We start from the raw sequence: 15,943 nt of genomic DNA, 5'->3' as shown, positions 1-15,943 counted from the left end.
AAATGCAAACGAAATGAAAGGAACGTACTAGAAAATTTTAGTCTGACGTTTATAAACTTCGTAATGGATTCTCACACAATTATGCAAAATTTAAAAGAGCAAAATTGCAAGTATATGAGATATCCAAAGTACCCTTTACAAACTCTCCAAAAATCATTTCTCATACTTTTCTAATAATTCCTAAAAATTCAACCCTTTGCACTCCGAATTTCTTTCGCAGTTCCTCGATAACTATTAACCCTTTGCGGACGAAAACTCTTTAAAGTACACGAAGCTTGCAACTTTCGAAGCTAAATTATACATCGAATGCTTAAACAATAATAAAAAAGGGAACTACGCACTGATCACTTGTCATTCAAGTAATAAAGTCATTAGTTTGCGACTTAGTATTCCAAATATGAAAATTTCGTCTGATCGAAATGTCGCCATTCGTCCGCAAAGGGTTAATATATCTTAATTATTAATGCATTAATGCATCAAAATAGATAGTTTATAGATAGCAGTAAACGATTCTTACTAATAATATTGAAAATAACATAATATAATCTCGGCAAAGAAGCACACCCGAATAAAACTGACCTCCACAACAGCGCAAAGGGTTAATTTCCATAAAGATCCGCAGTGACGAACTTCCCATCAAACTACATCTACTAATCAAGCAATTTCTCATTGACGTATACCACGTATCCTCGATCTCCAATGAAATACAGTCTCGTATCGTTGATTACTCCGGCCTCTGCATTGTTTACGCGCTCCTCTCTCTCCGTTCTTCCTCCTCGCGGAGGGTTTCATCCCCTTTCCCGGTCCCGGGGTCTCGCAGCTCCGAGCGCGACGAACGAATCGCGCGGAAAGCCGTGTCTGGGCCCGCTCTTTTCCGCCAACGCACTGACGCGCTGATTTTCCGGCCGGTCGGTTATCAATATTTCATCGGGAATTATCGTTTCACCTCGAATTAACGTTGCATCTATAATTCCGGGGGGCGCGACGCGGGAACACGGCTCCGACAGTACTTTAATCAGCCGCGGCTCGATAATTTGCGACCGCGACGCGACGCGACGCGACGCGTCGCCCGCTTCCATCCGAATAGTATATCTGGCCGTGTAACCTTTCCAGAATACACTGTGCTGCGGCGCGTCGTTACCATTTTCACGATCAGGAAATTCGATGGGACAAGCGTAACCCGGCCGCCGTGATTAGACCGTGGATGTTTATAGACAGCGAGCCGTGTGTGGGCTGAATAAATTTCAACGCCGCGGACGCGCCGGAATTTCCGAAAGAGTTATGGCTCCGACCGCGGACCGTGAATTTCGCTCGCAACGCGCTGCCGTTGATTTGTGAACGTGGAAACTCGCCGAAAATAACGGGCGAATTTCTCGGGAGATAAAATCTTCCGGTTTTAGGTGCGAAGCTTTTAACCTTTAACCCCTTGTTGTACGATGATGAGGGAGGTTCGTGTTGGAGATTTCTAGAGTAATTTAACGAGTCAATGTTGTTTGTTACCCGTGGATCGAAGACAAATATTTTGCTGTAATGTTCTAATGAAATTTTCACTTGGAATTGACAATTTTCTTGTTTCGTTTAAATCGATGGTAAAATATTACACGAGTTTAGTATGGTTAATGGTCGAGAGCTTTTTTGTAATTTTCGCCCATAAAATGTATTACGGTAAATATTTGTCAGTGCATGATCAATAAACCAATGATACGTTGCAATATTTGATAAAGAGAATTACTGCGGTGGTAGATTAATGAAATGAAAACTTCTTGCCATGTTTCCGTATTGGGGTCTTTCGTTTTCTATGGTGTAACTGTTACGTCCCCGTAACGGGACCTTTCAACCATTAAAGGTTAACCCTTTGTACTCGAGAGGCGACTCTCAGTCATTTGATTGAACGCACAATGATAATGAAAATTCAATATAAAACGTCGAATAAGGTATTAACACATGGAACAGAAACAAAACAACTCTATCCTATAATTTATACAAGATTTTCTCTATGTAAGTAAATAATATGGTTAATATTTCAGAAAATAATGAATGTCTGTAATGAAAAACATTGTCGAGAGCAAAGGGTTAAATATGTATCGGAAATTCGAACGTTCGAACGTCGCATCGAATATATTAGCTTTTTGAAAACATTTTTCTTAACAATTATTGAACTAGTTCTTTGTCATTCGAGAATATTACAAGAGATGCCTCGTTCTTATTTATTTTCCCATAAAGAAATATTTAACGAACGCCAGGAAGACGGAACGCACGAATAACGCCGTTGATGGGGGTAGTTCGAACGTTCGTTACCAGTTACCGTTCCAAGCTGAGAACAGCTGCGGGGGCCTCGAGAACAAATGGCGAACGAGGCTGTACTTTATCAGAAGTTTTTTACTCGATCCAGACTACGGATATATTCCCCAACTTTTTTACAATGCAATTACCCCGAGCATTTCATTTTTTTCTACCGTAAACATACGGACTTATCAAGTTTTCATTTCATTCCCTCTTAACCCTCCGAGAATCAGAATATTAACACATTCCGGTCCCGCGATAATGTGAGATTTTTAGTCCATCGTTTTGTAAGGTATGCGAGAGATTAAGGTGTGAACGAAGAATGTTTATAACCGAGCGACAGGAGTGTAGGGCATGCGAGAGATTAGGGTGCAAATGAAAGAATGAGAAGAATGTTTAGGACAGAGCTTGAGAGATCGAGGTGCGAATGAAGAGTGTTTTAGGATCGAATGTTAACCCTTTGCGGACGAATGCCGACATTTCGATGAACTTTTCATGTTTCGAAGATGAAGTCATAAACGAATAATTTAACCCTCCACGGGCCCGTGTAACTTTGAAGTCACATATCAGTATATTAGCATTTTGTCGATTTATTTCATTTGCACTCAAAATGGCGAATAAAATGAAGTTTAACGTCATTGTAACTTGATAGTTACGAAATATATTCGTTAAAACTATGGAAACTATTGAATACATTGTTAATTCGTATTCATATGTGGATATTTATTAATTTTCTACTGCATAGATTTTATGATCGTGAACAAAAATTCGGCTCATAGAGGGTTACTCAAATACCAAGACATCACGTAATTTGTTTTTCCTATCACTTAAGTAACCGATATATAATTTAGCTTCAGCTGAATATTTTGTACATTTCAAAGAATCCTCGTCCGCGAAGGGTTGAAAATCCATCAGTAATCACCGACGCTCGCGTTTTTACCAGCCGAAATTTATCCGGCGTACAATGCGTTAACTCGGTTATTTGTAAATTATTTCGCGTCATGTTCCGCGAGTTTCCGCCGAACATCGGCAGTCCACACACGAACTTTAATACGCGCGCTGTCCAATTTAGCTGCAGCGCCCGTGTTCCCAGCGCAACGAGGAATCGCAGGGGAGAGTTTTACGATACCGGCCAGCCGGTACGTTGCTCGCGGCCCGTCCAGGGACAGATAAATCTAAGGGGATCGCGTAAAATCCTCGGATGTGCCATGCAAAGACGATCTCGATCTCAAAGGTGCGCAGACGAAATAGATCGTAGATCAGCCGCGGAAAGAACGTCGATGCTCGTAAACGTTTCATCGTCCCGATTGCATTGTGTCTTTCGCTCGCTCGCTCGCTCACTCGCTCGCTTGTTTGCTCGTTCGTTCGTTCGTTCTTTCTTTCTTTTCCGTTCGTCTCAGCGGAACGTCTCGACAATCTACTCGTTTACCCGCGTCGTGCTCGCATAGACATAACGGGCTTCGAGTCAAGCAGCTCGAAACTGCAATGCAAACTAGAAGGCAGCGTTTACTGGAGAACGAACGGGAAGGGTGTGTTTACGTTGCGCCACTGTGATCGACCCTTTCCAAACTGACTTCGGTCTGTTCCCGGCTACAAGCGATTCAAACATTGCGGATTGCTGTCAGTCATCGAAGTTTCGCGGTGCGCGGCGTTGAAATGGATAGATTGCAGTCGGAATAATGAGAAAATTATAAGAGGAAGTTATATAGACGTTACATTGGGAAATTTTTGATAATATACTTGAGCGAACTATAGCATTTGAGAAATGCAGTGTTCGATTGTAACTCAAAAATAAGTTAAAAGTAAAATTTAGAAAATGATAAATGACTAATTAGTACAATTATAAGGTATTAACTGAAAATTTTAAAATAATTCAGATATTCAATGTATCTCTTAATCAAAACGAAATGGAGGATAATGAAATTTCTTTCTCAATCGCAGAACTCAAAAATAAGTTAAAAGTCAAATTTAGAAAACTACAAATGACTAATCATTACACCTATAAATTATTAATACCAGAAAATTTGAAAACAATTCAGATATTCAATGTATTCCTCAATCAAAATGAAATAGAGGATAATGAAATTTTTTTCTCGATCGTAGAACTCAAAAATAAGTTAAAAGTCAAATTTAGAAGACAATAAATGTCTAATCATTACAACTACAAATTATTAATACCAGAAAATTTGAAAATAATCCAGACATCCAATCTATCCCTCAATCAAAATGAAATGGAGGATAATGAAATTTCTGTCTCAATCGTAGAACTCAAAAATAAGTTAAAAATCAAATTTAGAAAACTACAAATGACTAATCATTACACCTATAAATCATTAATACCAAAAAATTTGAAAATAATCCAAATATCCAATCTATCCCTCAATCAAAATGAATTCTGTTGTCCAAACATTTTCTTTCAGAGGAACACAGAATTCATTAATCCTCTCATCATAGACGACGATCAGCTTCACCAAGCGCTCCGAAGATCCAGTAGAACAGACCACAAGTCGATCTCAGGAAGGGTCAACCACCGGGCTCTCTAATGTAAGTCGAATGCACCGTGCGTATCATATACCCTGTATAAAGCGCCTGTGTTTCAGGCCGGTACGAATGAAACGTTACCTTCAGGTTGACTCAGGGCTCCACCTAAACTCCCGCTATTCTCTGATTGAGCCATAGCGTTCAACTCGTGGCTCTGCCGAAGGACGGACACTCGGTAAAAATAGTTCCGCCAGAAGTTCTCTTCCGAGATCCTGCGGGACAGGTAAATTAATTGAGACGTGAAACGCGACGGCGGCCGATACTCGAGACCGACGCGCGCCGCACTCTCCGATTCACCGTAATCGGACACCGGTTTGGAAATTGCCAATTAACGCCAGCCACCAAAGCGGACTGATTTAATTCACAGCCGGGAAATTAACTGATCCGCAGCCGTGTGACCCAGAGTTTTCTGCCCGAGAACCGGATACCGGCCGACTTCCGCGGGGCTTCGGATAATCAGGATATCTCGATTATCGATTCCTCCGTCGGCTACGCGGTCGAAGGAAATTCGTGGCTGGCGTTCAATTGTCAGTGTTTCTGATTAACCCATTCGGCACTGACTTATGCAGCATGCGTGATTAGTGATTAGGTAGTAAAGATTGAAACCTGTTAACCCTTTGCACTCGAGACGCGACTTTCAAGCGCGAGGCGATTCGATACAGTGAAATTATAAATTTTTAACTTTGTATACTGCATCAATACGTGAAACACTGAAAAAATAGCTTTGTTCTCTAATTTATGTGTGATTTCCTTATAAATTCATTTTAAAGAATTTTGTCTACGTTTGGAAAGTATTGGATATTTCAAGTGAAAAACTTTCGAGTGCAAAGGGTTGACCCTTGGACTTGGAGTTTCTCACTAGATGTTTAACATTTTTTGACGATATTCCTTGATAACTCGATGGGAAATAGAAGGATACTGAGGAACAAAGCTATTTTATTCTAATATTTCAAGTATCAAGGCGTTATACAAAGTTGTACATTAAATGTCAGATTTCATAGTTTTACCGCGTCAAATCAAATGAGAGTCGCCTTCCGAGTGCAAAGGGTTAATTTTCATTTAGATTTGGGAATTTTGAAAGAGATGAATTAAATGAAAATTAGCACTAGATTTAAGAATACTTGTTCTGTACTTTGTTCTGTTTTGCAGAAGATTAAATGTGTTTCGATGAGATAATCTTTTGTAAATATCCAATATAAACCACAAGAATATACAAATTCTTGAAGATCATCTCTTAAACAAATTCTGAACTTGAATGGGTTAACACAGAAACTTTCTTAAATTAAAATTTCCACAAACCCATAAAGGATTGTAGCGAAAAATGTCGAAAGACTCGACGTTAGTAAATGGCACTTTCATTGATACACTCATACATTGTTTAACCCATTTGCATCATACGAAAAAGTGGAACATTGGTCCTCGCCATAAATGTTTCAATCGCATCAAAATAAAAATAGTGAACGTATAAAAAAGTAAAAACCTATACAGCCACGTCGCAATTATTGTACTCATAAAACATATCTTTCACTAGTCGATTGGTGCATCAAAATTGTAAAATTTCGTAATTAACATTAAGTCTTAAGTAATCTGCCGATACGTGAAATGTGGAAATAAAATACCATTGTTACCATTATATAAATAAATCCCTCGTTAAGTTAGTTTAAAAAAATATCATCTATATCTCATAAAAATAAATTGAATATTTCTATTGACAAATTTTTCGAGTGCAAATGGGTTAATATAGTTGATTAAAGAAAATAAACTTACTCTTTAGGCACTAGTTGAAACCGCATGGATTCCAAGTTGGGATCTAACGCGAGCGTCGCTTGGGCCATAGCTTGGACCGCATCGAAGTCCCATGCGAAATCGACACCGACCGGGGGGGGCCTCAAAAAATTGCTTTTGTCCTGGAAACAAAGCTCCATTGAATTATGCATTCAGCTCCGTCAACTTCAGTCGCGGCGAGTTGCGAGCGCCGAGACATGCGGTTCACCGCCAGTCATCGGCCGGTCAGGAAACTCTGACCCCGGCTGAAACTACCTCCGAATGATAAACATCTACGTTCAATGACACACGAGAACCGTCCAATTAGAACACAGACCTCCCTATCTTCTCGCTCCCCAGCTAACACGAAATAAACACGATGCTATTCCGAATGTTGTCCCACCAAAGTTTCGATGCGCGTGTATCTTAAACTAAAAATTCAATATCGATATTGCTCTAGAAATTCTGAGAGCTTCCGTACACACATTAAACTGAAAATTAAGTATCGATATCTTAAAGTTTCTGAACAGCTTTTTATACATATTAAACTGAAAATTAAATATCGATGTCTTAAAAGTTCTAAACAGTTTTCTCTGTGCATGTACATCAAATTGAAAATTAAATATCGATTTGTGTGCCTGTGCATCACAGGAAATTACATATTGATGAGAGTAAAGTAATATTAAATCTGGTTTCACATAAATTAAAAGATTCAATCAGCACGCTGAAGATAAACACGGTCGATCGCATTCATTTCACTTCACGCTCAAATTGAAATTACAACCCTTACAATTTCCATTCAGAGCACCCGTACGCAAAAATAATGAACAACCCGGTAGCGGCTTCATAAAAAGACCATTCTCGATTAATTCACGAACAGGGGAATTCCTAACAAAAATGTTCAATTTACAGGTAAATTTACTTTCCTCGCAGTCCCGTGTTTTCCAATCGTACAACTTCCCCATTGTTTAATAAATTCCCCGGCAAACGGCTCCGAGGCAGCGGCACGGTAGAGCGGTTTTTGCGGGTATTCAAGAAACGGAATTATTTGGTCGAAAATAAAATCACTTCGCTCGGATTCAACGGAAAAGGCCATTGTGCGGCGGGGAGCAGCTCGAGTTTAAATAAAAGCGACGCGACTGCCGTCCCGCGAACGTTTCCTCCGCGAGTTACAAGACTGCTGACGGAGGGAACGTCTTCAGACGGCGGCTCGTCGTTCCCCGCGCGTTAATGACGGGAGTAAACGTCGCGTAAATTGTATCGCGGCTACCGGTCCTTTGTGATACGTCGAGCACCTCGCCGCGGCGCCCTACTCTCCGCGCGACGGGATCCAATTGCGAGGCGGGGATTCATCCTTTTTTCCTGGAGGATCCGCCAGACGGGCAGAATCGAGTCACGGGAGCGTGATTCTACGCCGCCGCTACCGAAAATAGGACCAGTAATCAACGGAAGTGGAAAATATCACTTTGAGCAGAGTCAATAGCGCTGATGAAAGACAACGACGTTTCGATAGATTGCGAGGGAATATCGAGATTCTTGAAAATTCCGGCCGATTCGTTGAATGGAGTTCGATGACGGTTTTAATTTATTTTGAGCGAGGAATGGAGCTGGATTTCTGTTTGAGTTGGAGGTAATAGGTTTGTTTAATTTGTTTTGATAGTTTTCGTGAGTAATTTGTTTTGAGAAGTGTAGTGGATTTTGGGGAGGTTCTGAAACATGTGTTGAATGAGAATTTTAAATATTAGTGTAAATGTTATGACATTCTTCTAAATGTTATTTCGAATGTTATTAAATTCTTCCAAATATTATTCCAAATATTATTCCAAATATCATTAACACTAGAACTACCGTACCAGTCATAATGACTGGTTTCAGTTTTTCTATTTCGCAATTATTGATATCTTCAAAGCATTGAATATTCGAAATGATTTTGAAAATGAATAGTTTCACTTGAATACTATAATGAGTGTCTGAAGAAACCGAAAATTATCTATTACTACAATATTCATAGCGATTACATTTCAATCGCATCAAATGCTCGGTAGTTCTAGTGTTAAATTCATCCAAATATTATTAAATTTTTCCAAATATTATTTTAAACAATATAAAATTCTAAACATTATTAACCCTCTGCACTCAAGAAGCACCTCTCAGTAATTTGACTGAACGCAACAAAACGCTAAAATTCAACATAAAACTTTAAATAAGGTATTAACATATGAAACAGAAATAAAATTCTGTTCCACAATTTATACTCAATATTTCTTCATATAACTTGCAAATAATATTTCTGTAGAAAATAATATCTGTTACGAAGAGCATTGTCAAGTGCAAAGGGTTAATATTCCAACTCCCAATAAAACCCTCGACTCAAAACACAAAACAGAAATCATCAAAAATACTCAGCATCCGGACGAAAGCGTTAAAACGCTCGAAAGCATCTGAACAATCGCAAAATTCTCAGACACTGTAAACCCTCGCGGAAGAATGCCATAAAGACAAGAAGAACGACGAAAGAAGGAGCGGGATTACTCACAGTTGAAAGAGATAGGCATTCCTCTCGCAGTACATCTTCATTGGGTGCGCCGACCCAGGGTGCAACAGCTTCTCCTTTCTCCGTGTGTTTGCTAGCGATCAGTGCTTCCTGTTCTTTGTTTAATTCAGCAACCAGCCTCTGTAACATGATTAATTCCTCTATTAAGCAACGGCGGGCATGCCAGGACGAGCAGTTTGTAGGACATCGTGCAATTATCGGCGGCATCGATGGCGGTCCACGGAAATAGCTGCTGGGAATCCGGTAAAAGGACCCGCGCGCGCGCGCAGGCCGGTACGTTCACCCCCGTACGTTAATTAGATCGTTATCGTATTTTTGTCGATACCCGCCGACTGCGCGTCGCGGACCCGCTAAGATCGTATCGATCCCTCGGCTAGGGAATTTCTCTGATGCCTCCCTCCGCCCTCCCGCCGTTTCCGGTTTTTGTTTCTAGTAAATTGCGGCATTCGCGCTGGTTACATGCCCCGCGTTGTTCGCGAGAAGAGTCTCGAACGGCGCACGGGCTGCCGGACGAAACCCTGGAATTCGACTATTCGCGTAGAGAAAATTGAAGGTTGTTGAATTATTTGCAGAAGCAAAAAGACGCAACGTTCATGTATCTTTAGTCTAAGCAAAGTCGATAGAAAGACGACCAGATGTGTCTGGATTTCGTCACGCGAAGTTAACCCTTTATGGACCGAATTTTTGTTCATGATTATAACAAAATCTATGCAAAATTAATAAATATCCACATATGAACACGAATTAACAACGTATTCAATAGTTTCAATAATTTCAAGCAAATATATTTTGTAACTTAAAAGTTACAATGACGTTGAACTTTCACGCCTGGGCATATAAAAGTTTAAGTGAACTGATTACTAATTTTATTCACCACTTTCAGTGCAAAATGAAGTAAATCAACAAGATGCCAATATACTGATACGTGACTTCAAAGTTACATGGGTCTACAGAGGGTTAACGCATTGTTGATCGGTCACGAGTTGACTCGTGTTCGCACTAGTTGAAGGTTTTGTATATTTCAAAGAAGCTTCGTCAAAGGGTTAATACTTTCAAATCTCTAATTTGCAAAATCGAAACGAACAAACATCAATGTTTCTTCAAACAATAGAACAAACTAAATATCCGTGAACATAATGTTGAATCACCTCTCAACAGTATAAACATCCATTCGCACGGCGAAACGAAAGGATAATTAAATTTCATAATTTGTTCTGTCTTTCGCAGCGTCGAATTTTCACAGAGGGATTAATGTACGCCGATTGGAACGAATTTCGTGCGTCGGTTATCATGTAATGCTGATTTACGTCGCGATAATGCGAAACCATAGTTCCACGCGTCGATGCAACAAGCGGCGACAGCGTAGATTCGTTCGAAACAGGCATTGAAATATTATGATTAATTCGTACATTCAAACAGAATTCGATTCTCCGAGTGTATCGTTATATAATCGAAGTTTCAATGGAAGCTAAGAGAAAACGAACGGAATTAAGCAAATCCTTTATTCGAGATTTATCACCGTACATTCGCAATGTTTAGAACAATGCAGCGAAAGAGATATATACGGCGAGCTCCGAGTAATGTATTACGAAGTTCAACCATTTGTGGTTTATATACTTTGACGATGCTCGCGGAGTAATTGTTTCGTTAACTATTCGCACGGAACTTGTATAATATACATCTATAAACTCGAAATTTTCAACTTTGCTTCTCCTTTTCTGGTTGAAAGCGATCGATACAATTTTAACCCCAGTCCTATGTCGAGTAAGACATTCTATTTATTGCAACCTCTGCTTCTTTTAGCAATTTTTTCTATATTTGTTTGTAGTATCATAATTGTACCATTTAAAGGTAACATTCCAATGATTCCCAGATATTCTTGAATAAATAGAGCGTCATATTAAGCTGTAATTGAAGGAACTGATGTCGACGTGAACCTCAAAGTGAGAAACCAAGACTTCGGACCGCAAAGGGTTAACTTTAATCGTACCACGTGTTTTTGTAACGAATCACACTATGTGACTCTCAGTCACTTATGAGAATAAAAGGAATGATTAGAATGTTATTGTTTTTGTCTACAGGGCCCAAATTTTAGACCAGAAAGACTTTTGGAAATGCAATATGAAATAATCAAAAAATCTGAATAAAAAGTTGAAATGTGACTCAAAGTCACATCGTGGTTCGATTAGGTTTAAAGTAATTACAAACTGCGACACTAATTGCGCGTGTATGGGAAAAAATGGAAAACACTTTTCATACAATAAACTCACTTATATTGCATTGCAACAACAATTTTAAAAAATACCATTTATTTACTTAAATTTGTTTTAATTCATTTTGTGGATAAAATTAGTAAAGACGCAGTCATAACATAACAAAAGGAACGCTATCACTCTCTTCGCAATTTTGGCAAAACATAAGAGGAGCGAGATAACGCTCCTCAGCAGTCAAAGTTAAGTGCCGTATGCTTTTGCAGAGAAATTATTTGCGTTGTTATCATTGCAGGTTTATCTTTAATATCACTAGAGTGTCACTTGTAATATACAAAAGTTTTCAAACAGTCACCCTTTAATTGAATAAATTATAATAATCCAACGTATTAATGAACAAACTTGAAAAAAGCCACCCCAAGATCATTAAATTCGTCCCCATGCAAACTTTATTCTAAGAAAACGAAAAATCTAAGAAACATTCTAACGTTTCCAAATTTTCATCGAAGTAGAATAAAAATGACTTAGAGTTGCTGGTCAGTCAAAAAATCGGTTAATGGTTAACAAATTCCTCACCGCATAACGCGACCACTGAACGCAAGAGGAACCCGTTGTTCGTTAAAGCGTAAAACAAGGCGTGGGAGGTAAATTCTTTCGCGCAAGATAACAGCGGGGTTTTAGTTGCAGTGGCTTCTAATTACCGCGCCGTTATAGTTTATTACTTAAGTACGCGAAATTGGAGCCACTAACGAGAATAACCCGAGGATAAACACGCGGCGCGGTGGTCGGCGAGAGGTGCAACGAGACGAATGGTAAGGATTGGCCGAGGAACGAAGAAAAATGGACGGACAGGGATCACGGGGATACGAGGCGTCTAAAAGGATTAAAGACAGGGAGTCCTGCGGCGGCGGAGCTTAGGTTCGGGATAGCTGAGCTCCCTTATTATCGTTCTTGTATTTGGGTCAGCCGGGTTCTCGACCATGTGCAGGGACTGCGAGAGATTCGACGCGGCGCCGTGCACCTATCTCCTCGCTTATTTCGTTTGAAATGTTAACACATTGTGGCCGGTCGACGGGATATCTCGTCTTTAGCAAGCCGAACGTTGTGGCCGGGCGAAGAGATATCTCGTTTTTATAATATATTAATATATATATAGTGGTTACTATTAGATAGATATTGAAAAGGTGGATCGTCAGTAAAAAGAGAATTAGGAAACAATATGGACAACACGTAAAAATACAACTTAATACCACGAAGGCCAACAGACGACTCTCTATCACGCACAAAAATGTTCTCCGCTGTCTCACCAAAATGTCCCCATGCACGCATTTCCACTCGCTTTTAACACACACCCCCATTCGCTCTGTCTTTCTCACCCTTGCACCCTTCTCACTCGCATCTTTCGTCCATAGTCAAAATTCACGCAGTCGCGTACACGCTTTTCTCACGGTCCAGTCGCTCAGTTCCAGACACTCTTCCTCGCATTCTTTCAGCCACTCGAGATTTTCTAAACGCAGTCACACTATTTTCGCACGCACGACAAACCATTCATCCTACAATAAATATTCTAGATACTACATATAGTAATATTATATTATAGTAATATTTACGAATACCTTACTTGAATATAATACCAAACGCGAGTTAAGAAAGTGCATATATGCATCGTATAAATTGTTTCTGAACCAAAAACGTGCGGGCCTTGGAAGCGCGTTGCGCAATGTGTTAATGAATATTTCAGGAACAGAATTTCGACGATATGTTTGTCTCTTGAATGAAACACATTCTGCTGCAGTAATAGTTTAGTTTCTTAATCTTCATCTACGATACCGTGGTAGACTCGTGACGAAAATTTCATGAGAAATCTTATTTATATTTTCTAAATATAAATTAAGTATTACCTTTCTATTATTAATTATCAACCTTTGTAAGTAATTAGTAACATTGTAATAAAATAGTTGCATCGATCGTAGCTAAGAAGTAAATTATAGAGCAAGTTAATGATGTTCGTTAAGTATTTTCAATGCTACTTCCCTGTTGATCCTATATCACTCCTTTATCATTCACGTTTTACGTCAGTTTCCTAACACCTACAGAATATACTTTTCAGTGCTATTTTTATTACTCCTACATGACTTTGTTCGTATTTGCATTTCTCCTCGGTTCCCTCGTAACAAGCATAATTCCCAGTATCACTCTCCTGCTAATCTTACACTATCTTTTTACCACATATTTACATTTCGCCCGAGTTCCAGCAACGCTCACCGTAATTTCACAACTTTCGGTTAATCCCGCATTACGCTTCCGCCGTGGAACGCGGGGGAATCCATTAGATCCCATGAAATTACTAATAGACGAAGTTCTCCTTCCGCTTCCCATTCGCACTGTTCAATCATCGCCCACGCGGCATCAAAGTATTTAGCGAGGGACCTTTTCATCCGGTCCAGAAGCGGCAGTCATAAATTACGATATTCACGGAGCGTTAACTCCCGTTAGCGCGCTATCAGAAGTTCCAAACTCGTTTTATCTGAAAGTCATTACAACGATGTCTCGAATAGCCGCGCGGAGGTGTCCAGCGACGGGTCTCGCCTTAACACATTGTACGCCGGCTAAATTTCACCTACTAAAAACACGAGCGTCGGTGGTTATATCGATACATCTTTAAACATCGATCAAACCGAAATTTCTAATTTACGGAAAACAATAAGGAATTCGATTTTGTAAATTTTACTTTGAATTTGTGTCGTACATATCTAAAATGTTACATTACCGTAGAATTCGCAATTAATACGAATGCCGCACGATTTTATACAGCAAAATATACAAAATGGAGAGAATTTAATATTAAATCATTGAATTGCATTACTGTTACTGCATATTCATCGAGCTGAATGTCACCGCATATAACATTATTTGTAATATAGAAATGTTTTTAGATGATCATCGTTCAATTGCATGAACTATGGTAATTCGATTTGACTGGGGTCACCGGTGACCCCCCTGGCATTCAACGTGTTAAATGATAGACTAAAAATCCCGCATTATCGCAGGCAGGCGCGCAATATGTTAACCTTTTGACTGCGGCGCGATCTCGGAGTAATCCATCAATACGGACGCCGCGTTATTCGTATGCCAGTCGCTGCGACTAGTCGTCCACTGACTAGTGTCCAATGACCAAAACAGTACCTGGAGATTTGATACCAGTCTTAGGATTTCAAAAATAATCATTGCAAATAAATAAAAAATATCCATTTTCTATCTGTTTTTAATAGCTGTTTAACCAGTTAACTGTGGAATCTAGTTGGAAAATCCTTTCGTTCTGAGCGATAAAATAAAAAAATTGGAGCGTGTACTGATCGAACGCAGGACGAATGCACGTAGAATATATTTTAATGAAAGATCAAAGCGAAAGAAAGAAGAATTACATGTTTCTGTGAACAAATAAAATAAATAATAAAGTAAATAAAAAAATAAAGAATTCATCGCTGAAAGAATCAGTATCATGTCAAGCTTTACGATGACGTGTATACTCGTCAAACACAGATATTTCAAATATACATATAGATACTTTTTTCATATATATCAAATATCTTTCCCTTCTAATCATTCGTTTTTATTGTTGTTACTACTAGCCTAAGACTGGAAAAATGTAACGATCGCACTTGGAATTAGTTTTAGTAAAAATAGAAAAGCCTCGTTCAGTTTCTAAATTGAAACGAAAGAATCGCTTGGCATTTCTCGACCGGGTTTTCGCAAAAACTCGTGGGACTCGAACGATTAAAAATGTTATAGTACAAAAACACAGAGGGCGTATATTTACGCCTTCCGTATACATCGATAGACGCGCGAGTACGTATGTATACGCCTTTCGTAAATATTGATAGACTGATGACGGCGTATATGTACGCCTTTCGCAGTCAAAGGGTTAATGGATCCAGCTTGTTAGCAGCTGGCCAGCGGCCACTGTCGAATAAATAGCCGGCCGGCGGTTTTACACGGGAAAATTCGAGCCGCGGAATAATCGACGAATCTCGCCGTCTCGCCGCGCATCAGGCTAATATTAGAAGCGTCACGTGGCGCGCACCGGGGCTCAAGTTCGTCTAGGTGAGCACCCTTATTATCGCGCTGTTATTTGGGTCAACGAAGTTCTCGACTTTGCATGGCCGGCGCATCAACGTCGCGACAACGTTTCCCCGTTTAACGCTCGGGCTTTACGGAACACGTCGATTCGACGCGCGTTTAATTTTATAAACAGTCGTTCGGCCACTTATTCGTCGGATCGAAAGAACGGAGGTAGACGATGTAACGGTGTACATCGATTTTGGATTTCCTTTTAATTTCAGGAATTTCATTTGTTTCGAGATCTTTAGTTGGAAACAGTACGGTATTCGATTTAATTAGTAAACAGTAAGGTATTGCAGTGTAATTTTCTTCTTTTTGTTTAACGTTGAACGCCACACGATTTCAGAGAACAAAGTGCACAAAATGGGAAAAATATAATGTTAAATCATTTGATTGAACTGCGTTATTATTATTGCATGCTGATCTTGCTCAATGTCACCGTGTTCGGTAGCATTGTTTATAATATAGA

The 15,943-nt window shown here is 39.5% G+C and overlaps 1 protein-coding gene across 4 annotated transcripts in view; it reads right to left on the bottom strand.

The window, feature by feature from the left end:
- Sap47 (Synapse-associated protein 47kD) overlaps positions 1-15,943 on the bottom strand; it is a 128,293-nt gene that overhangs the window by 16,871 nt on the left and 95,479 nt on the right. For all 4 annotated transcript variants that reach the window (XM_031978945.2, XM_031978948.2, XM_031978947.2 and 1 more), the window contains exons 5-7: positions 9,125-9,262; positions 6,592-6,731; positions 4,906-5,036 (exon numbers count right to left, since the gene is read on the bottom strand). In XM_031978945.2, coding sequence (XP_031834805.1) covers positions 4,906-5,036; positions 6,592-6,731; positions 9,125-9,262 — 409 coding nt within the window. The remainder of the gene's footprint in view (positions 1-4,905; positions 5,037-6,591; positions 6,732-9,124; positions 9,263-15,943) is intronic.

The sequence above is a fragment of the Nomia melanderi genome, chromosome 6 (assembly GCF_051020985.1).
Source record: "Nomia melanderi isolate GNS246 chromosome 6, iyNomMela1, whole genome shotgun sequence".
Classification (NCBI taxonomy): domain Eukaryota; kingdom Metazoa; phylum Arthropoda; class Insecta; order Hymenoptera; family Halictidae; genus Nomia; species Nomia melanderi.
The sequence above is the reverse complement of the archived record's forward strand: the minus strand, read 5'-3'. Positions and strand labels throughout refer to the sequence as shown.